At 38.4% G+C, this 15,629-nt stretch overlaps 1 protein-coding gene across 1 annotated transcript in view; it reads left to right on the top strand.

Annotated features, from left to right (window-relative positions):
• LOC123501426 (leucine-rich PPR motif-containing protein, mitochondrial-like) overlaps positions 1–12,522 on the top strand; it is a 362,529-nt gene extending 350,007 nt beyond the window's left edge. Inside the window, exons 24-25 of the mRNA XM_045250254.1 lie at positions 6,855–7,006; positions 11,998–12,522. Of these exons, the coding sequence (XP_045106189.1) occupies positions 6,855–7,006; positions 11,998–12,060 (215 nt within the window). The 3' untranslated portion in view covers positions 12,061–12,522. The remainder of the gene's footprint in view (positions 1–6,854; positions 7,007–11,997) is intronic.
• Positions 12,523–15,629: the final 3,107 nt, after the last annotated feature.

Here is a 15,629-nt window from a genome sequence, read left to right as displayed (position 1 = left end):
TCTTTATTCGCTATCGTTAAAAAATAGATATCTTTTTTGAACGAATCATTCTCGGCTATAACTCTATCCAGTTTTTCTTCTATGGATAAAATGTTTAGGAACTTACTTTACAGTGCCTGGATTCTTGCATCCATATCTAACTTCTCCAGTCCTCTTGGAGTAGTTACAAAATCTTCAAAATCCTTAGGTTGTCTAGGGTAGCCATGTTTGTTAACGTCGGCTGATTACGGCCAAAACAATCACCGCCCACACTTTCATCTCAGGGACCACTCTCCATATCCCTCACTTTCAACACTATGCGACAGTAGGACATCAACAGGACACTAACTTAGAGGTACCTGGGCCCTGTAACACCATAGGTATTTTCACTTCTTCCTGTCCGCAGCCGGAGACGAGCCGTCCTCTCTCAGTGACGGCGAGTGTGTGTATTCACCTAGTTGTATTCACCTGGTTGTAATTTTACAGGGCCTGGGTATCATACTCGTGTGGCCCCGTCTCCATATCTACACATCCAACTTTCCTTTAAAACTATGCACACTCCTCGCTGACACCACCTCCTCACTCAAACCATTCCACACCTCCACACATCTTTGTGGGAAACTATATTTCTTCACATCCTTCAAGCATATTCCCTTGGCTATCTTTTTACTATGCGATCTCGTAGTTCTATTTAAGTTTTCCTCTCTCAACATCATTTGCTCATTATCCACTTCATCCAGTCCGTTCAACAGTTTATAAACCTGTATTAAATCTCCTCTTTCTCTTCTTTGTTCCAAGGTAAGCAAATTAATTTCTTTTAATCTCTCCTCATAGGTCATTTCTGCCAATTCCGGAACCATTTTTGTTGCCATTCTCTGCAATCTCTCCAACTTCCTTATATGCTTATTTTTATAAGGGGACCAAACCACTCCAGCATATTCCAATCTTGGTCTAATTACCGTACTAATTAATTTCTTCATCATATCTTTATCCATATAATGGAAGGCTAATCCAATATTTTTATCAAATTATACGTTTCTCCAAACATCTTATCAATATGAGCCTCAAACTGCCCATGGTCTTGTATTATCACTCCCAAATCCTTTTCCTTTTCCACCTTTTCAACACTACTTCTTCACCCATCTTATATGACCCTCTTGGCCGTCTTCCACTCTTCCCATCTCCATCACATGACTTTTGCTCAGATTAAATTCCATTTGCCACCTCTTGCTCCACTCCCAAATCTTATCCAGATCTGCCTGTAAAATTTCACAATCTTCTTCACTCTTCACACACCTACACAACTTCGCATCATCCAAAACAAATTAATATAACTGTTTACTCCTCTGGCATGTCATTAATATATACAAGGAAAAGTATTGGTGCCAGCACTGAGCCTTGTGGGACTCCACTCTCCACCACCAACCAGTCCGACTTTGCATCCCTTATTACCGTTCTCATCTCCCTCCATCTCAAGTAGTTTTCCATCCACTTTAACACTTTTCCTTTCAGTCCTCCATAAATCTCTAATTTCCATAGCAGTCTCATGTGAGGTACCTTGTCAAAAGCTTTCTTTAAATCCAAATATACACAGTCCATCAATCCTCTCTCTTGTATTTTGTCAACCACTCTTGAATAAAAGCTCAGTAGATTTGTTACACATGACCTCCTTTTCCTAAAGCCAAATTGATGATCCGATAATAACTTATGATCCTCCAGGAACCGTATCCAATATTTCTTTATCACCCTCTCACAAATCTTACTGACCACACTTGTTAGAGACACAGGTCTATAGTTAAGAGGCTCTTCCTTACTGCCTCCCTTATAAATGGGCACCACTTCAGCTCTTTGCCACTCTACTGGTACTTCCCCTGTTTCTAATGAACACCTTATAATATCATATAATGGATCAATCAATTCTTCTCTACACTCCTTCAATAATTTTCCTGAAACTTCATCTGGTCCCATCGCTTTATCATCTTTAAGTTCCTCCAACATTTTATATAACTCCTTTTTAGGTATCTTAATGTCATCCATGTGCACATTTCTTTGTACATTATGAGGCTTTACAAACATTGTTTATTCAGTAAATACTTGCTGAAACCTATTATTTAGCAATTCCACTATATTCTTAGGGTCATCTACTATCCCTTGCTCTCCTTTTAATCTTTCAATGGACTCTCTTTTTAAGTTTACCATTTATGAACCTGTAAAACAATTTTGGATGTTCCTTACTCTTGTCTACAATATATTTTTCAAATTTTCTTTCTTCCTCCCTCCTTACCCTCACATACTCATTTCTCGCCACTCTATAATTCTCCTTATTTAGTATATTCCTGCTCTTTTTCCATCTTTTCCAAGCCACATCTCTTTTCCTTAGCCTTAACACAAGTTGCATTAAACCAATCCTTTCTTCCTTCCTCTCTCGGTTTATACTTTGGTACAAATTTCATAACTCCTTTATAATATTTCATAAAAATCTCATATTTTTTTTGCACTTCTCTGATTTGTAACATTTCCTCCCAATCTAATTTTCTGAAATAATTTTTCAAACTTTCTGTGTCCATCTTTCTATAATTCAATCTACCACTCCTGTATGTCTCGTCTTTCCTTCGCTGTGTTGTTGCTATCTGCATTTCCATAACCACATGATCACTCTTTCCCAAAGGACATTTGTATTGTATATCTCCACATAGGTACACTTCTCTTGTTAACACCAAATCCAGTCTAGCCGGTTCATCATCTCCTCTATATCTAGTATTTTCCTTCACCCTCTGTTCCATCATATTTTCCATCATTAGATTAAGAAATCTCTCTCCCATGCTTCCTCTCCAACACCACTTACTAGATTTTCCCAATCCACCTCCTTACAATTAAAATCTCCTACTAGTATCACCTTTCTTTTCCAGATAATACACTTTCCAAACTCTGTAAAGTATCCTTGATCATATTGTCGTATTCCTTAATGTCCAAGAATTTGTTTTAGGAGGTACATAGGTCACCATGATTATTAATTCTTTTCCATCACTTTTATCCTTATGCTTATCACTTCTGCGTTGTTCTTCCCATACCAAACCTTATCCACATTCATTTCTTTCTTCGTCATAATCATAACTCCTCCTCCACCTTTACTCTCTCTATCCTTTCTCCATATATTATATTTATTATCCAAATTTATCTTTGTTTTTTCATGCAATTTTGTCTCAGTCAAACACACTATATCAGGCTTCTCCACCATCATATAGTCTTACAATTCCAATCTACTTGACAGTATCCCATCTATATTAGTATACATTAAGGTCCACTCACTCCTCCCTCTAGGTCTAGGGGTTTCTCTGCATTCCTTCTTTCCACATACCACTTTCTGACTCTCTCTCCTATAACTCTCCAAAAAAACTTTTCTCTTTCCTCCTCAGACCGCTCATCATTTTTCCTTCTCGCCTCTTCCACCAATTCCTTATATCTTCTCCTCTCTTCCTCATTTCTATTCTTTCTCACAAACACCTCTTTACAACCTTCTATCTCTCTTAACTTTGATGTTCTATATAGGATATCCTCCACAGATTGTTGTGACTTCAGTACTACTTTAATGGATCTCTTCCACTTCTTCTTGTAGGTCTTTTTTTTCATCATCATTTAGATTTTTGAACAGATCTCTTACCGTTTTTAATTCTTCCTTAATTCTCTTAGGCTTATATGTTATATTTTGTTCTTTCATCCCAAATATTAACACACTCTTCTTCTTTTCTGCTATTTCCCTTATCAATGTTTCCTTATTCTTCATTACATTAACTAGTTCCTTGGACCTTTCTTTTTTGTCTTCCTTCAACTGATCTTTAATTATTTCTTGTAATCCAACCATCTCTGCTTCCTCGACTCAGTCCATTGTGTTTTCTTCAGTTCCCATTCCCTTTCAAACCTTTCATTCTGCTCACTAATCATTTCCTTAAAGTCATCTTTCTCCTTTACTACTCTCTCCATTTTCTCCTCCAACCATCTCTTGTATTTTTCAACCTCCACTCTCAAGTGTGCATTCTCATCTACCATTCGTTTTTCATTTTCCTCCAGTCTCTTAACTCTTTTCTTCAAAGCCTTGCGGAATTCTCTATCCTGCTCCTCCTCACTCCTCTGAACTTTTAATTCCTTCACCAACTCCTCAAATCTCTTCTCCAACATTTCCAATCTACCTTGCATTGTTGCCCCTGTTGAAGATGGACTCATGCTTTGACTGGCCACTTTCGGCTTTGCTCCTTGGGCCTCATCGACATATTTTGAATTTGCTAATTTATTTCTTAACTGTCTATCCATTTTTTTTTACTCTTCCTGGGAGCATGTGGGTGTGTGGTCACTGGGGGCCAGGCCTGGTAGCTACGTGTGTGTGGTGGGATGTGTTGCCGGCTGCTGTGGCTGGCCTTTGTGTGGTTCCCGCTCTGTCGTTTGGAGTGTGGAGGTTCTCACACCTCCGATCACTCCCATGTACACGCCACCAGGCTACATTCACTCTGTACACTCGTTCACTCGCTCTGGTTGCCCCTCAATACCAATAACGATTCTCACTCAAGCACATTGCTTAGCATGTGGAGTGTTAGTTAGATGCCACTCTGAGCAGGAGGCACGTCCGCTCTCTATGGGCCTGTGTGTGTGTGTGTGTGTGTGTGTGTGTGTGTGTGTGTGTGTGTGTGTGTGTGTGTATTTACCTAGTTGTATTTACCTAGTTGTAGTTTTACAGGGCCTGGGCTTTATGCTCGTGTGGCCCCGTCTCCATATCTACACTTATCCAATCTTACTTTAAAAGTGTGCACACTCATTGCAGACACTACTTCCTCATCTAAACTGTTCCATGTCTCAATACATCTCTGCGGGAAACTATATTTTTTAATATCTCTCAGACATCTTCCCTTTCTCAGCTTTTTACTATGCGATCTTGTGCTTGGTGTCATATTCTTCTCTCAGGATCAGTTTCTCATTATCCACTTGGTCCATTCCGTTGATCAATTTATAGACTTGTATCAGGTCTCCTCTCTCCCTTCTTTGTTCCAAGGTTGGTAGATCCATAGCCTTTAGTCTCTCCTCATATGTCATCCCTTCAAGTTCTGGGACCATTCTTGTAGCCATTTTTTGTAGCCTCTCCAATTTCCTTATGTGTTTCTTTTTATGAGGGGTCCACACTACTCCTGCATATTCCAATCTGGGTCTTATTATAGTATTCATCAATTTCTTCATCATTTCTTTGTCCATGTAGTGAAATGCTACTCCAATATTCCTCAGCAAATTATATGTTTCTCTAAAAATTCTATCAATATGGCTTACTGGTTGATTGTTTTCTTCCATCGTCACTCCTAAGTCCTTTTCCTTTTTGACTTTCTCCAGTTCTACTCCATCTCCCATCTTATAGATTCCCACAGGTCATCTTTCACTCTTTCCCATTTCCATGACATGGCTTTTGTTCACATTGAATTCCATTTCCCACTTCTTACTCCATTCCCAGATCTTATTTAGGTCTTCTTGCAGTATTTCACAATCCTCCTTTTGCTTTATAACTCTGCACAGTTTCGTATCATCCGCAAACAAATTTATGTAGCTGTTCACTCCTTCTGGCATGTTGTTAATATAAATGAGGAAAAGTACTGGTGCCAATACTGACCCCTGTGACACTCCGCTTTCTACTGCTCTCCACTTGGACTTCATATCTTTAACTACCGTCCTTATTTCTCTCCCCTCAAATAATTTTCTATCCATCTCAATGTGCTTCCTTTTAAGCCACCCTTCTCCTCTAACTTCCACAGTAATCTTGCGTGTGGCACTTTGTCAAACGCCTTTTTTAAATCCAAATAGATGCAGTCAACCCATCCTCTCTCTCTTGTACTCTATCAACTATTCTAGAATAGAAACTCAATAAATTAGTTACACAAGACCGTCCTTTTCTAAAACCAAATTGGCTATTTGATATTAATTTGTTGTCTTCAAGGAACTCGATCCATTGTTTCTTTATTATTCTTTCACACATCTTGCATATTACACTAGTTAGTGATACCGGTCTGTAATTTAAAGGTTCTTCTTTCCTTCCACTCTTATATATGGGAACCACCTCAGCTCTTTTCCATTCTACTGGCACTGTTCCATTTTCTATTGAGCATTTTATGATGTTGTATATAGGACTTGCTAGTTCTTCCCTACATTCTTTCAGTATTCTGCCTGAGACTTCATCCGGTCCCATTGCCTTCTCTTCATCCAGTTCCTTCATTAACTCTTTTATTTCAAGCTTGGTTACTTTAATCTCTTTCATATAGATTGTCTCTCCATTACCCTGTGGCCTCTCAAATTTGGATTCTTTAGTAAAGACCTCCTGGAATTTTTATTTAATAGTTCTGCCATACTTTTTGGGTCTTCCACCATCCCGTTCTCTCCTTTTAACCTTTCTATTGTTTCTTTTTGCCTAATTTTTCCATTTATGAATCTATAGAACAATTTTGGTTGCTCCTTACATTTTTCGACAATATCTTTTTCAAAGTTCTTTTCCTCTTCCTTCCTCACCTTAACATATTCATTTCTCGCTGCCTTGAAGTTTTCCTTGTTTGTTGGATTCCTATTTCTCCTCCACCTTTTCCATGCTCCATCTCTGTGTGTGTGTGTGTGTGTGTGTGTGTGTGTGTGTGTGTGTGTGTGTGTGTGTTTACTTAGTTGTATTTACCTAGTGAGCTTTACTTGAAAAGAGCTATGCTCATGCTGTCCTGTTGCCATACCTGTAGTCATCCTGTCTAGCCTTAAGTCATGAATATTTCTTGCTTGAACCAATGTTTCATATATTTTGTTAAATATTTCTATGCTTCTGTTTATATGTGTGTTTGTGTGTATTATAAATATTTCTTCTTCAGGTAACAAAAACAAATTTGAAGAAGGTCAGCAGGTGTTGGAATCGGCCTTACAGACTCTCCACATATCAGATTTGAGTACAAGAGTTCTTACCTCCCTAAAGGATGGCATAGAGGAGGCTGGAAAGAAGTTCCCATACACCATTCCCTTAAAGGTACGAGATGTCAGTAAACCTTCAGTTTAGCAAACTAATTAACCCTTAAACAGAAATGCCCAATTTCACTCACACAAATTGTGTCATGACCCCATTTGAACCCACTGCAGAAATATTGAAAAAAGAATATATGGATCATCTTTCTTGAGTTACACTTGATAAGGTTTGAAAAAAAATCTTGTCAGACGATGAAAGTAAAAACATGCAAATGTATGTTCATATTTAATTTTCATGATTTATCAAAAGAAAGAAATTGAAAAAAAATAGTGACTTTGCCATATAGTGTAGAAATAGGATTTTTTTGGAAATACAAGTAAGAACATTTAATATTCTCTAACTAAAACGGTTGGTCTTTCTAAGAAATAGTGTATTATTGCTAATTTACTTCCCAATTGTGGTGGTCTGACCAAATGAAAATTTAAAATTTTTGTTTCTCATTTTGATAAATAACAGGTAAATAAACAAATAAACAGAACCTGTATACCTACAGCATGGTTAATCATGATAACTTTTGCTTGAACCTATTACTAAAACCATTATTTCAATATTATTTATGAATTGTTTGCTCTCCATCCCAATTGTGGTGGTTTGAACAAAAGACAATTCCTGAATCTACAGTTTCTTTAGTCAACAGCTGCTGTGTTCTCTCATCAGAAAATCCACAGGGATGCAACATGTCAAATTTACCTATCAAAGAAACCAGAAGAAAACTAGTAAAAGCTATTACACACATGTAGAACGAGAGAAAAACTGTAGCAGGGACTCTTATCAAATCCCAGCAAACATTTTTAGCATGAGTTAGAGGTACTATGGCTCTGTATACCACATATGCAGGCCTATAAACAATGTTTTGCCCAGTACGTATGTTCATGAGTTGTGGGTCCACCTGGCATCACAACCTTTACCTAAGAAGGAAAGAGCATTGCCAGCGAGGAGCCCAGCTGTTTTCCTCTAGATCTGATGACCAACAGATACTCGACTCAGACCCATAGACCTTGGAGCCAGGTGTGTGTGAAAAATGGCAACCTTTTTCAAAACCTCTAATTTGTGACTCTAAGTGGGGTGGGTCACATTCCCATTTAAGGGTTTAAAGTCTATATAAATTTCAGAAGTTGATTTAGTTTCTTATGTAAAATATAAACTACTAAAAGAGTTCAATGGTCTGTGAAGAAAAACTATTTCTTGAAAATGTATCCTTGAGTGTGGGACAGGTTTTCCTAACACTTATTCGTGAGCTACCAAAGTAAAGAAGTTAAGAAGGATGAATCCTAAGAAAATGGGAGAATGAAAAGCAAATGTTAGTAGTGTTGAGTACTGCTGTGGAAATGTGTTTGCTGAAACAAGACCACAACAGTTGTCACCTTTTGGGAAGTTTAGTGCTACACTTACCTGCTTGGTACAACATTTATTATACAAGTGAGTTGCCACAGAAGAGGGAAAAAATTTAGTATACCCAACTGCTCTCTTCTTTATTTATGTAGTGTGAACTGTAATCATTTAGATTTTACAATAAAAAGAATGATATTATCAATCTAACTGTTTCATCACCATTGGTAAGGAATTTACACCTCCAGAAATTTCAACATCAATTCACCACCACTGCAAACTGCAAAGTGATTTACACCACTAGACATTTCAACACCAGTTCACCACCAGTACAAGTCGCTTACTACAAACCACTAAGTGATTTACAAATTAATTTTAGAAGCATTAAGTGAACCAGTGACTGCTCCAGTGCCATTTCAAATTAATTTTGATTCTTCATCACCAGATCATTTATTTTGTTTTCCTTTGGAAATCTTTTCTTAGAGCAGTTATACTCCTTAGTTCTCTTTTATAACAAACTAGAAACTAGAGATATAAACAAAGTGCAACATTAACAAGGAAAAAAAAAATAGCTAAACTTGTACAGAGATTTTTTGATTTATGTGAGGGATACATTCCTGAAGGGATCATGTAATGTAAAAAATACCATAAAGTGAACAAAATTACTGAACTAAACTGTACACTGTTAAAGGTTCCACTGTGTGTATATATATATATATATATATATATATATATATATATATATATATATATATATATATATATATATATATATATATATATATATATATATATATATATATATATATATATATATATATATATACACACACACACACACACACATATATATATATATATATATATATATATATATATATATATATATATATATATATATATATATATATTTTTTTTTTTTTTTTTTTTCTCCTTGCTTTACAATTGGGTTATATTCCTGAAAACCAGATTGAATGACAAACGATTGAATAGCAACTTAAGGTTCAGTAGGATTGAATTTATGGGGAGAATAACCTATAGATAGAAACACTTTGTTGTACCACCTTAAGAGGTAGTGTTATAGACTTATTATTTGTTATACAGTGGTTTTGCTTATAGACCTATATCCAGTGCCAAGTGGAGAAGAATGAGGTTTGGTTAGGTTTGCAGGTGCCACTCAGCGGTGAGTCTGGTCATCAATCCACAGCCTTAGGAATATTTCTCCCTTTCCTCCATTATTAGCTCTCTCTTCCTCGATAGCATCTTTGCAATTAATGTAGAAGCTGTCTCTCTATTCTTCACATTTGCTGCTTGTGTGATAATGGTGGACACAGTGGAGTGGAGCAACTGCAGGGTACTGGTGATGAAGTTGGCTCCCAAGCTCCCTCATGAGCTTTTTTTCTCTTAATTTTTTTCCTTAGTCTTTTGGCCTTCAGTTCACCAGCAGTAAGTGTTACAATCTGCTTGGAAGACATCACGCTTGCATCACTCATAATATTCAACAATGTATGTGAATTTTTACCAAACAAACATTAGCAGCTAAATACAGCCTTCTTCTTTTAACTTGTTCCACTTTACATTGCTTGTAGGTTATCACTTCTTCTTCTACTCTCTATCACTTACACATTTTATCTATTTTGTTCACTTTGTTCATTCAGTCTCTGTCTCTTTTCACAATTCTGTTGTAGGAGCTTTTTAGTAGTGCACTTCACAGATTTTTCATGAAAAATTTTCTTAATATTGTCATTATACAGGCCTACTATAGTGGTGCTTCCTCCATACTCTTCAGCTAACCTCTTGTTCCATTCCTCCTCACCAATTATTTCTGTAATTTGTGCTACCAGCTGTCTTCTCTCTTCTTCATATCTGTCACATTCAACTATCATATGCTGTACTATTTCCCTCACTCCCACACATAGGCTGTAACTGTGCTCTTGTTCATTTCTAGTCCTATTTAATTCTAAGGTACCTGTCCTCGCCTTGAACAATAACTTGCTCCCCCAGTCCCCTACACTCTATCATTCCTAAATTCTGTTTTATACTATACCATTTTAGTGAAGATTTGTTCTCCATTTCTGATATCCACTTCCTCCAACCATTTTCTCCTATTTTGCTTCCTCCAACCATTTTCTCCAATTCTTTTGCTTATGTCTCTACTCTCCAGTTTATCCCAGTCTTCTTTTATATTCTCTTTTTTCTTCTATCTCTTTCTCTCCTCCATGATGATCCAGGTTTGTTCTCTGAGAAGACTTTCTTTGCCCATCTTTCATCATCCAGCCTTTCTATCTTCTTAATATAGGACATTTTCCCTTTGGCAATTTTTCTTGGAATGTGATCTACCCCATGGTGCACCTCTGACTGCCTCTAAACCTGTGCATCTGTTGGCTCCTAATGCCTATTGACCTATCGTGTCTTGCACCTTATCTAGTTCCTGGATGTCCTTCTCTATAAATCTTATTAGTTCTGCCCTATATAGGCAGTGTGGGACTGTCATCCCCTTCCACAGACTCCTGCCCACCTCATATTTATTGATTACTCCGTTTCTCCCATTAAGGATCATCCCTGCAGCTCTCCTTGCTTTGCCATTATTTTTCTTTGTCTTTCCCCACCTATGCCTTCACTACTGATCTCCATTCCTAAGTGCGTGTACTTTTTCACCACTTCTAGTATATAGTTCCCCATCACCCACTGATTCTCATTAATCTGTATCACTTGACAGGTTTTTGCACTGAATCTTAGCTGCCACTTTTTTTCCAAACTGTGCTGTAATTTTCAATAGTTTCTCCGTGTCCACCATCAGCACCACGTCATCGGCACATGCCAGACACCCTAGTCTGCTGCCTCAAATTTCCACACCTCTGCTGCTCTCTCTGATTCTTTTTATCAGTCAGTTCTTCCAGGTATATATTAAACAGTGTTGGGGACATCACACAGCCCTGTCTCACTCCTACATTGTTCTTTAGCCATCCCATGCTCACTGATCCAAGGCTGAACCCAACTTCCATTGCAAGCTCACTGTCCAGCCAGTTTATGCCTAACACCCTTGGGAGCCATGATTAGGAGTTCCAAGATACTGAAAAATGCACAGACTTGCTCATTGATATTGGACAATACAGTGTTCTCTAGCGTCGGCCTGACTCTTTTTACAACCACCTGCTGCAGCATAGTTTATTACTATAGATTACTTTATTGATACAAAAGCTAAAAACAAAGTTTCATGTGATCAGGGTTAAAAAAATTGATGGGAGACCTGGCTTATGTATAGTAATTGATAAGTTCCTTGGAGGAAAGAAGAGAAATTGAACAGTGATTCATCAGTGAGACACATTTCATGAAAAGTTAGAAATATATATGCTTTACCAATTAATACAAGTGACTTAAAATATAAAGATGAGATTGTAAACAAATAACATACTTTATAGGATTATACTGGAATATGTAGTCATGTGTAAAATGTAGATTTGAAGTAAAACTAGAAGAGCATAAAAAAATGAATATAAGTTTTATTTACCTTATAATATTGTTACTAACTATAATGATAGGTAGGCATTATCTACAGTCTGTTTTATGATAGAGTGGTATGATAGCAATATTTCTAACCACAATATTAATGATAGTAATATTAATATTTTTAATTGCTATATTATATCCATGTTATTTTTCAGGAGAGTGGACCACCGAGACAAGCAGCTGCCAGTAGCAGCAGCAGCAGTAGTGACAGTGATTGATTTATGAAAGAAACATTGTTTTACTTTATTATATTACATGTCTTTACCTTTCCCCTTGTTACTATAAAACCAATTTGTGTGGCACACTGTGTGTGCATTCACAAATCTGTCTCACTATATTAGCAAACTTGTAATTTTGGATTAATGCAAACTAATAAAAAATGCATTAATAAATTGTGGCTCTTCAAAAGTGTATCATAAATGCAAAAGAGAAAATACTTCAGTCAGATAGGAAAAAAATAACCAATTATCATCTCTGTTTTTGTTAACTTTTTTTTACTTGTTTTCTCTTGGCAGTGAAGTAGGTGTGTACATTGAATTTTAGCTGGGCATTATAATGGCAGGTATATAGTTCTAAAGAATTATTGTCTATCAATTTGATTGTTTTTAATGACACAGTGCCATTAGATGTATATGTATATAAGCTTACTCATATTAAAAATTAGATAACAGTTTTGTTAAGGCATATGTTTTAATTTGAACTTCCTTAGAAATTGTGTTTCACTGTACTCTACACTGAGAATATTCAGGTAGCAGTCTTTGTAGTTTGTTTACTTGACTGTTGCTATGATGCGGCATATATGTGGCGCCCCTGCTATAGCGAGGTAAGTGACACCCGGGTCAAAATTGAGTTTGTGGCATGCACCGGATAAGGCAATTCAAGCTCTTTTATGAGGTACCCAACATATTCTGAAATTCCAAAACAAGTTCATAAAGTTGGAATATAATAGAAAAACTAAGATTTTTCCACCCCCAAAGGGCATGGTTATAAGATATCTGTGCTATAGCGGGGCAAGCACACAATAGAAGTACCAGAACCAATACCCGCATGTGATAATGGTGTGTTATTACATCACAACCATTGGAAGCGGGGATGCTTTGAGGCAAGCACCAAGTATGGTCACTTACCTCATTACAGCACAGTGCTGTAGTGAGGTCTGTGCACGCACAGCTGAGACTTTCAAACACTGCTTTCTCGATTGATTGTGTCGCCTACCTCACTATAGCAGGGGGGGTGCCACATCTCTCTCTCTCTCTCTCTCTCTCTCTCTCTCTCTCTCTCTCTCTCTCTCTCTCTCTCTCTCCGCTTAAAATGCTACAGAATACTGCCCTCCATCACCCCCATTTTCTTTACAAGCAAAAAATGATTGCCAACTGTTTTTTTAATTATGAATTTACCTAAAGATACCAGTTGGTTGGTTGGTTGGTTTTTAATTTTGGTGCCGCAACAACAACAGTCATATGGCGCCGCTACTATAAATGAAATTAAACTAACGTGTATGTATATAAAATCTAAATTAAAAACAATACAATTAAAAAGATAAAAAACTAAAAATACTATAAAACTAAATAAAACAGTAAAATACATAGAATAAAATAAAATAAAATTCACAGCTTAGGGAGAAGGCCAGCTTCTCCCAAAAACCTAAAAACGTCATAGCCTTGGGCCAGGCACTCTGGTCCAAGGACCTTTGAGATATAATAGACACCGCTATCCCTACCGCGACAGCGGTAGAGGTAGCGGTGTCGTAAATCAGTCAAACTGAGGCACTTGACAACCTCGACACTCAACAACCTAAAAATGTCATGTCCCTAGGCCTGACACTCTGGTCCAAGGACCTTTGAAATATAATAGACACCACTACCTCTACCGAGACAGCGGTGTCATAACTCAATCAAACTAGGCCACTCTACCAACAGGTGTCGCATGGTGAGCGGCACCAAGCAGTCATCACGGTAAGGTTGAGGGTCCCTGGTCAGGAGCTACCTTTGTGTAAGGTACGTGTGACCTATGCGCAGTTGCGCCAATAAAGTCTGTAAACGGCGATCCCGGACATGGGTGTATGTCCACTAACGCATAGAGGAAGTAGTAATCTCTCCCATTTTCGAGGTTGCGACACCCGTTAGCCATCTCCTCTGCCAAAATGCTGCGACCACCACACGAATAAGATGAAAAACATCTCGAAACGGAACAGGGGAAGGAGATGGAGCGGGACTTGCTGCCTCTTTAGTGAGGCGGTCTGCGTGTTCATTCCCAGGAACACCAACGTGACCAGGGACCCAACAGAACCCAATACGATATCCTCTTCTGTTAAGTAGATATAGCCACTCTAGGGCTGATAAAACCAATGGATTAAAGAAGATAGTGGAAGAGAGAGCAGTAAGAGCACTGTGACAGTCACTAAAAATTGTAAAAGACGAAACCGGGAGAGTAAAAATGATCTGTAAAGCTACTAGGACTATGGCAGACAGCTTCGCAGTAAAGACGGATCCCACTGAAGGAAGGCTGCCAGCCTGCCACACCGATAAAAAAAAGGAAAAACCACACTAAACCCAACGCCTGCGTCGGATTTGGAACCATCAATAAAAACGGGGATATCATCAGAATGAGTAAAAAGTTTTCTAAAAAGCGTGTGTGGGACAGAGCTGGCAGAAAATCCTTCTTGCCATCCATGGCAGGAGTGCATAACGAGATAACAGGAAGCTGCCAATAACCAACTCGTGGGAGCCGGAAAGAGAGGACAGGAGTGGGGTCGATAGATAAGTCTGTCATAAGATTTGCGACTTGAAGACCAAAAGGTTTAGGGAGACTCGGTAAAGAGACATATGCCTGCGAACGCGAGTCCCGCAATATTGACAGACAGGGGACAGTATCAGGAAGACAGTGGGTGCGAAACCAACACCGGAGCATCGAAGAGTGGCGTCGGAGGTCGAGCGGCCAAAAACCAGCATCCACTAATAGGCTAGGTATTGCAGATGTCCGATTTGCACCCGTAGCCAAGCGGACCCCAGCACGATGCACGGAGTCAAGCGTGTGTAGCTGTGCATCCGTTGCGGATGAGTAGATCTCACAGCCGTATTCCAATTTGGGAAGTATGAGTGTTCTGTGAAGAAGCAGCAGAGTGTCCCTGTCCGCACCCCAAGAGGTGTGACTTAAAACCCGAAGAAGGGATAGTGCCGTCCTGCAAGACGCTTTAAGAGAACGGAAATGGAGAACCCAAGTAAGATGGTTGTCAAACAATAGGCCAAGATATCGTTTGGCCTCCACACATAAGATGCGTCTATTGGCTAAATATAAATCGGGATCTGGATGAACGCCACGATTGCGACAAAAATGCATAGACACAGTCTTCGAGGTGGAGAATCGAAAACCATGTAACTCTAAAAATACTTCCCTGTGGGACGCCATCATTTATAGCAGTAACTTCGGAGAGAACACTCCCAACTCGAACCCGTAAAAGACGTCTGGATAAAAACTACTGAATAAAAATAGGAAGGTGGCCACGAAGGCCAAAATTAAACAAGGACTGTAAAATGCCATGACACCAAAACGTGTCGTAGGCCTTCTCCAGGCAAAAAAAGACTGTTACTTGATGGTGGTGATTAGCGGAGGCCTCACAAATAGAAGACTCTAGGGATAAAAGAGCATCAGTAGTAGACCTCAACTTTCAGAAGCTGTACTGTACCGATGACAAGTACTTCCCCCTCTCCAAGTACCACATAAGTCTAACATTTACCATCTTTCCTAACACTTTACAAATGCAGGATGTCAAAGATATATAGGACGG

The sequence above is a fragment of the Portunus trituberculatus genome, chromosome 9 (assembly GCF_017591435.1).
Source record: "Portunus trituberculatus isolate SZX2019 chromosome 9, ASM1759143v1, whole genome shotgun sequence".
Taxonomy (NCBI): domain Eukaryota; kingdom Metazoa; phylum Arthropoda; class Malacostraca; order Decapoda; family Portunidae; genus Portunus; species Portunus trituberculatus.
The sequence above is the reverse complement of the archived record's forward strand: the minus strand, read 5'-3'. Positions and strand labels throughout refer to the sequence as shown.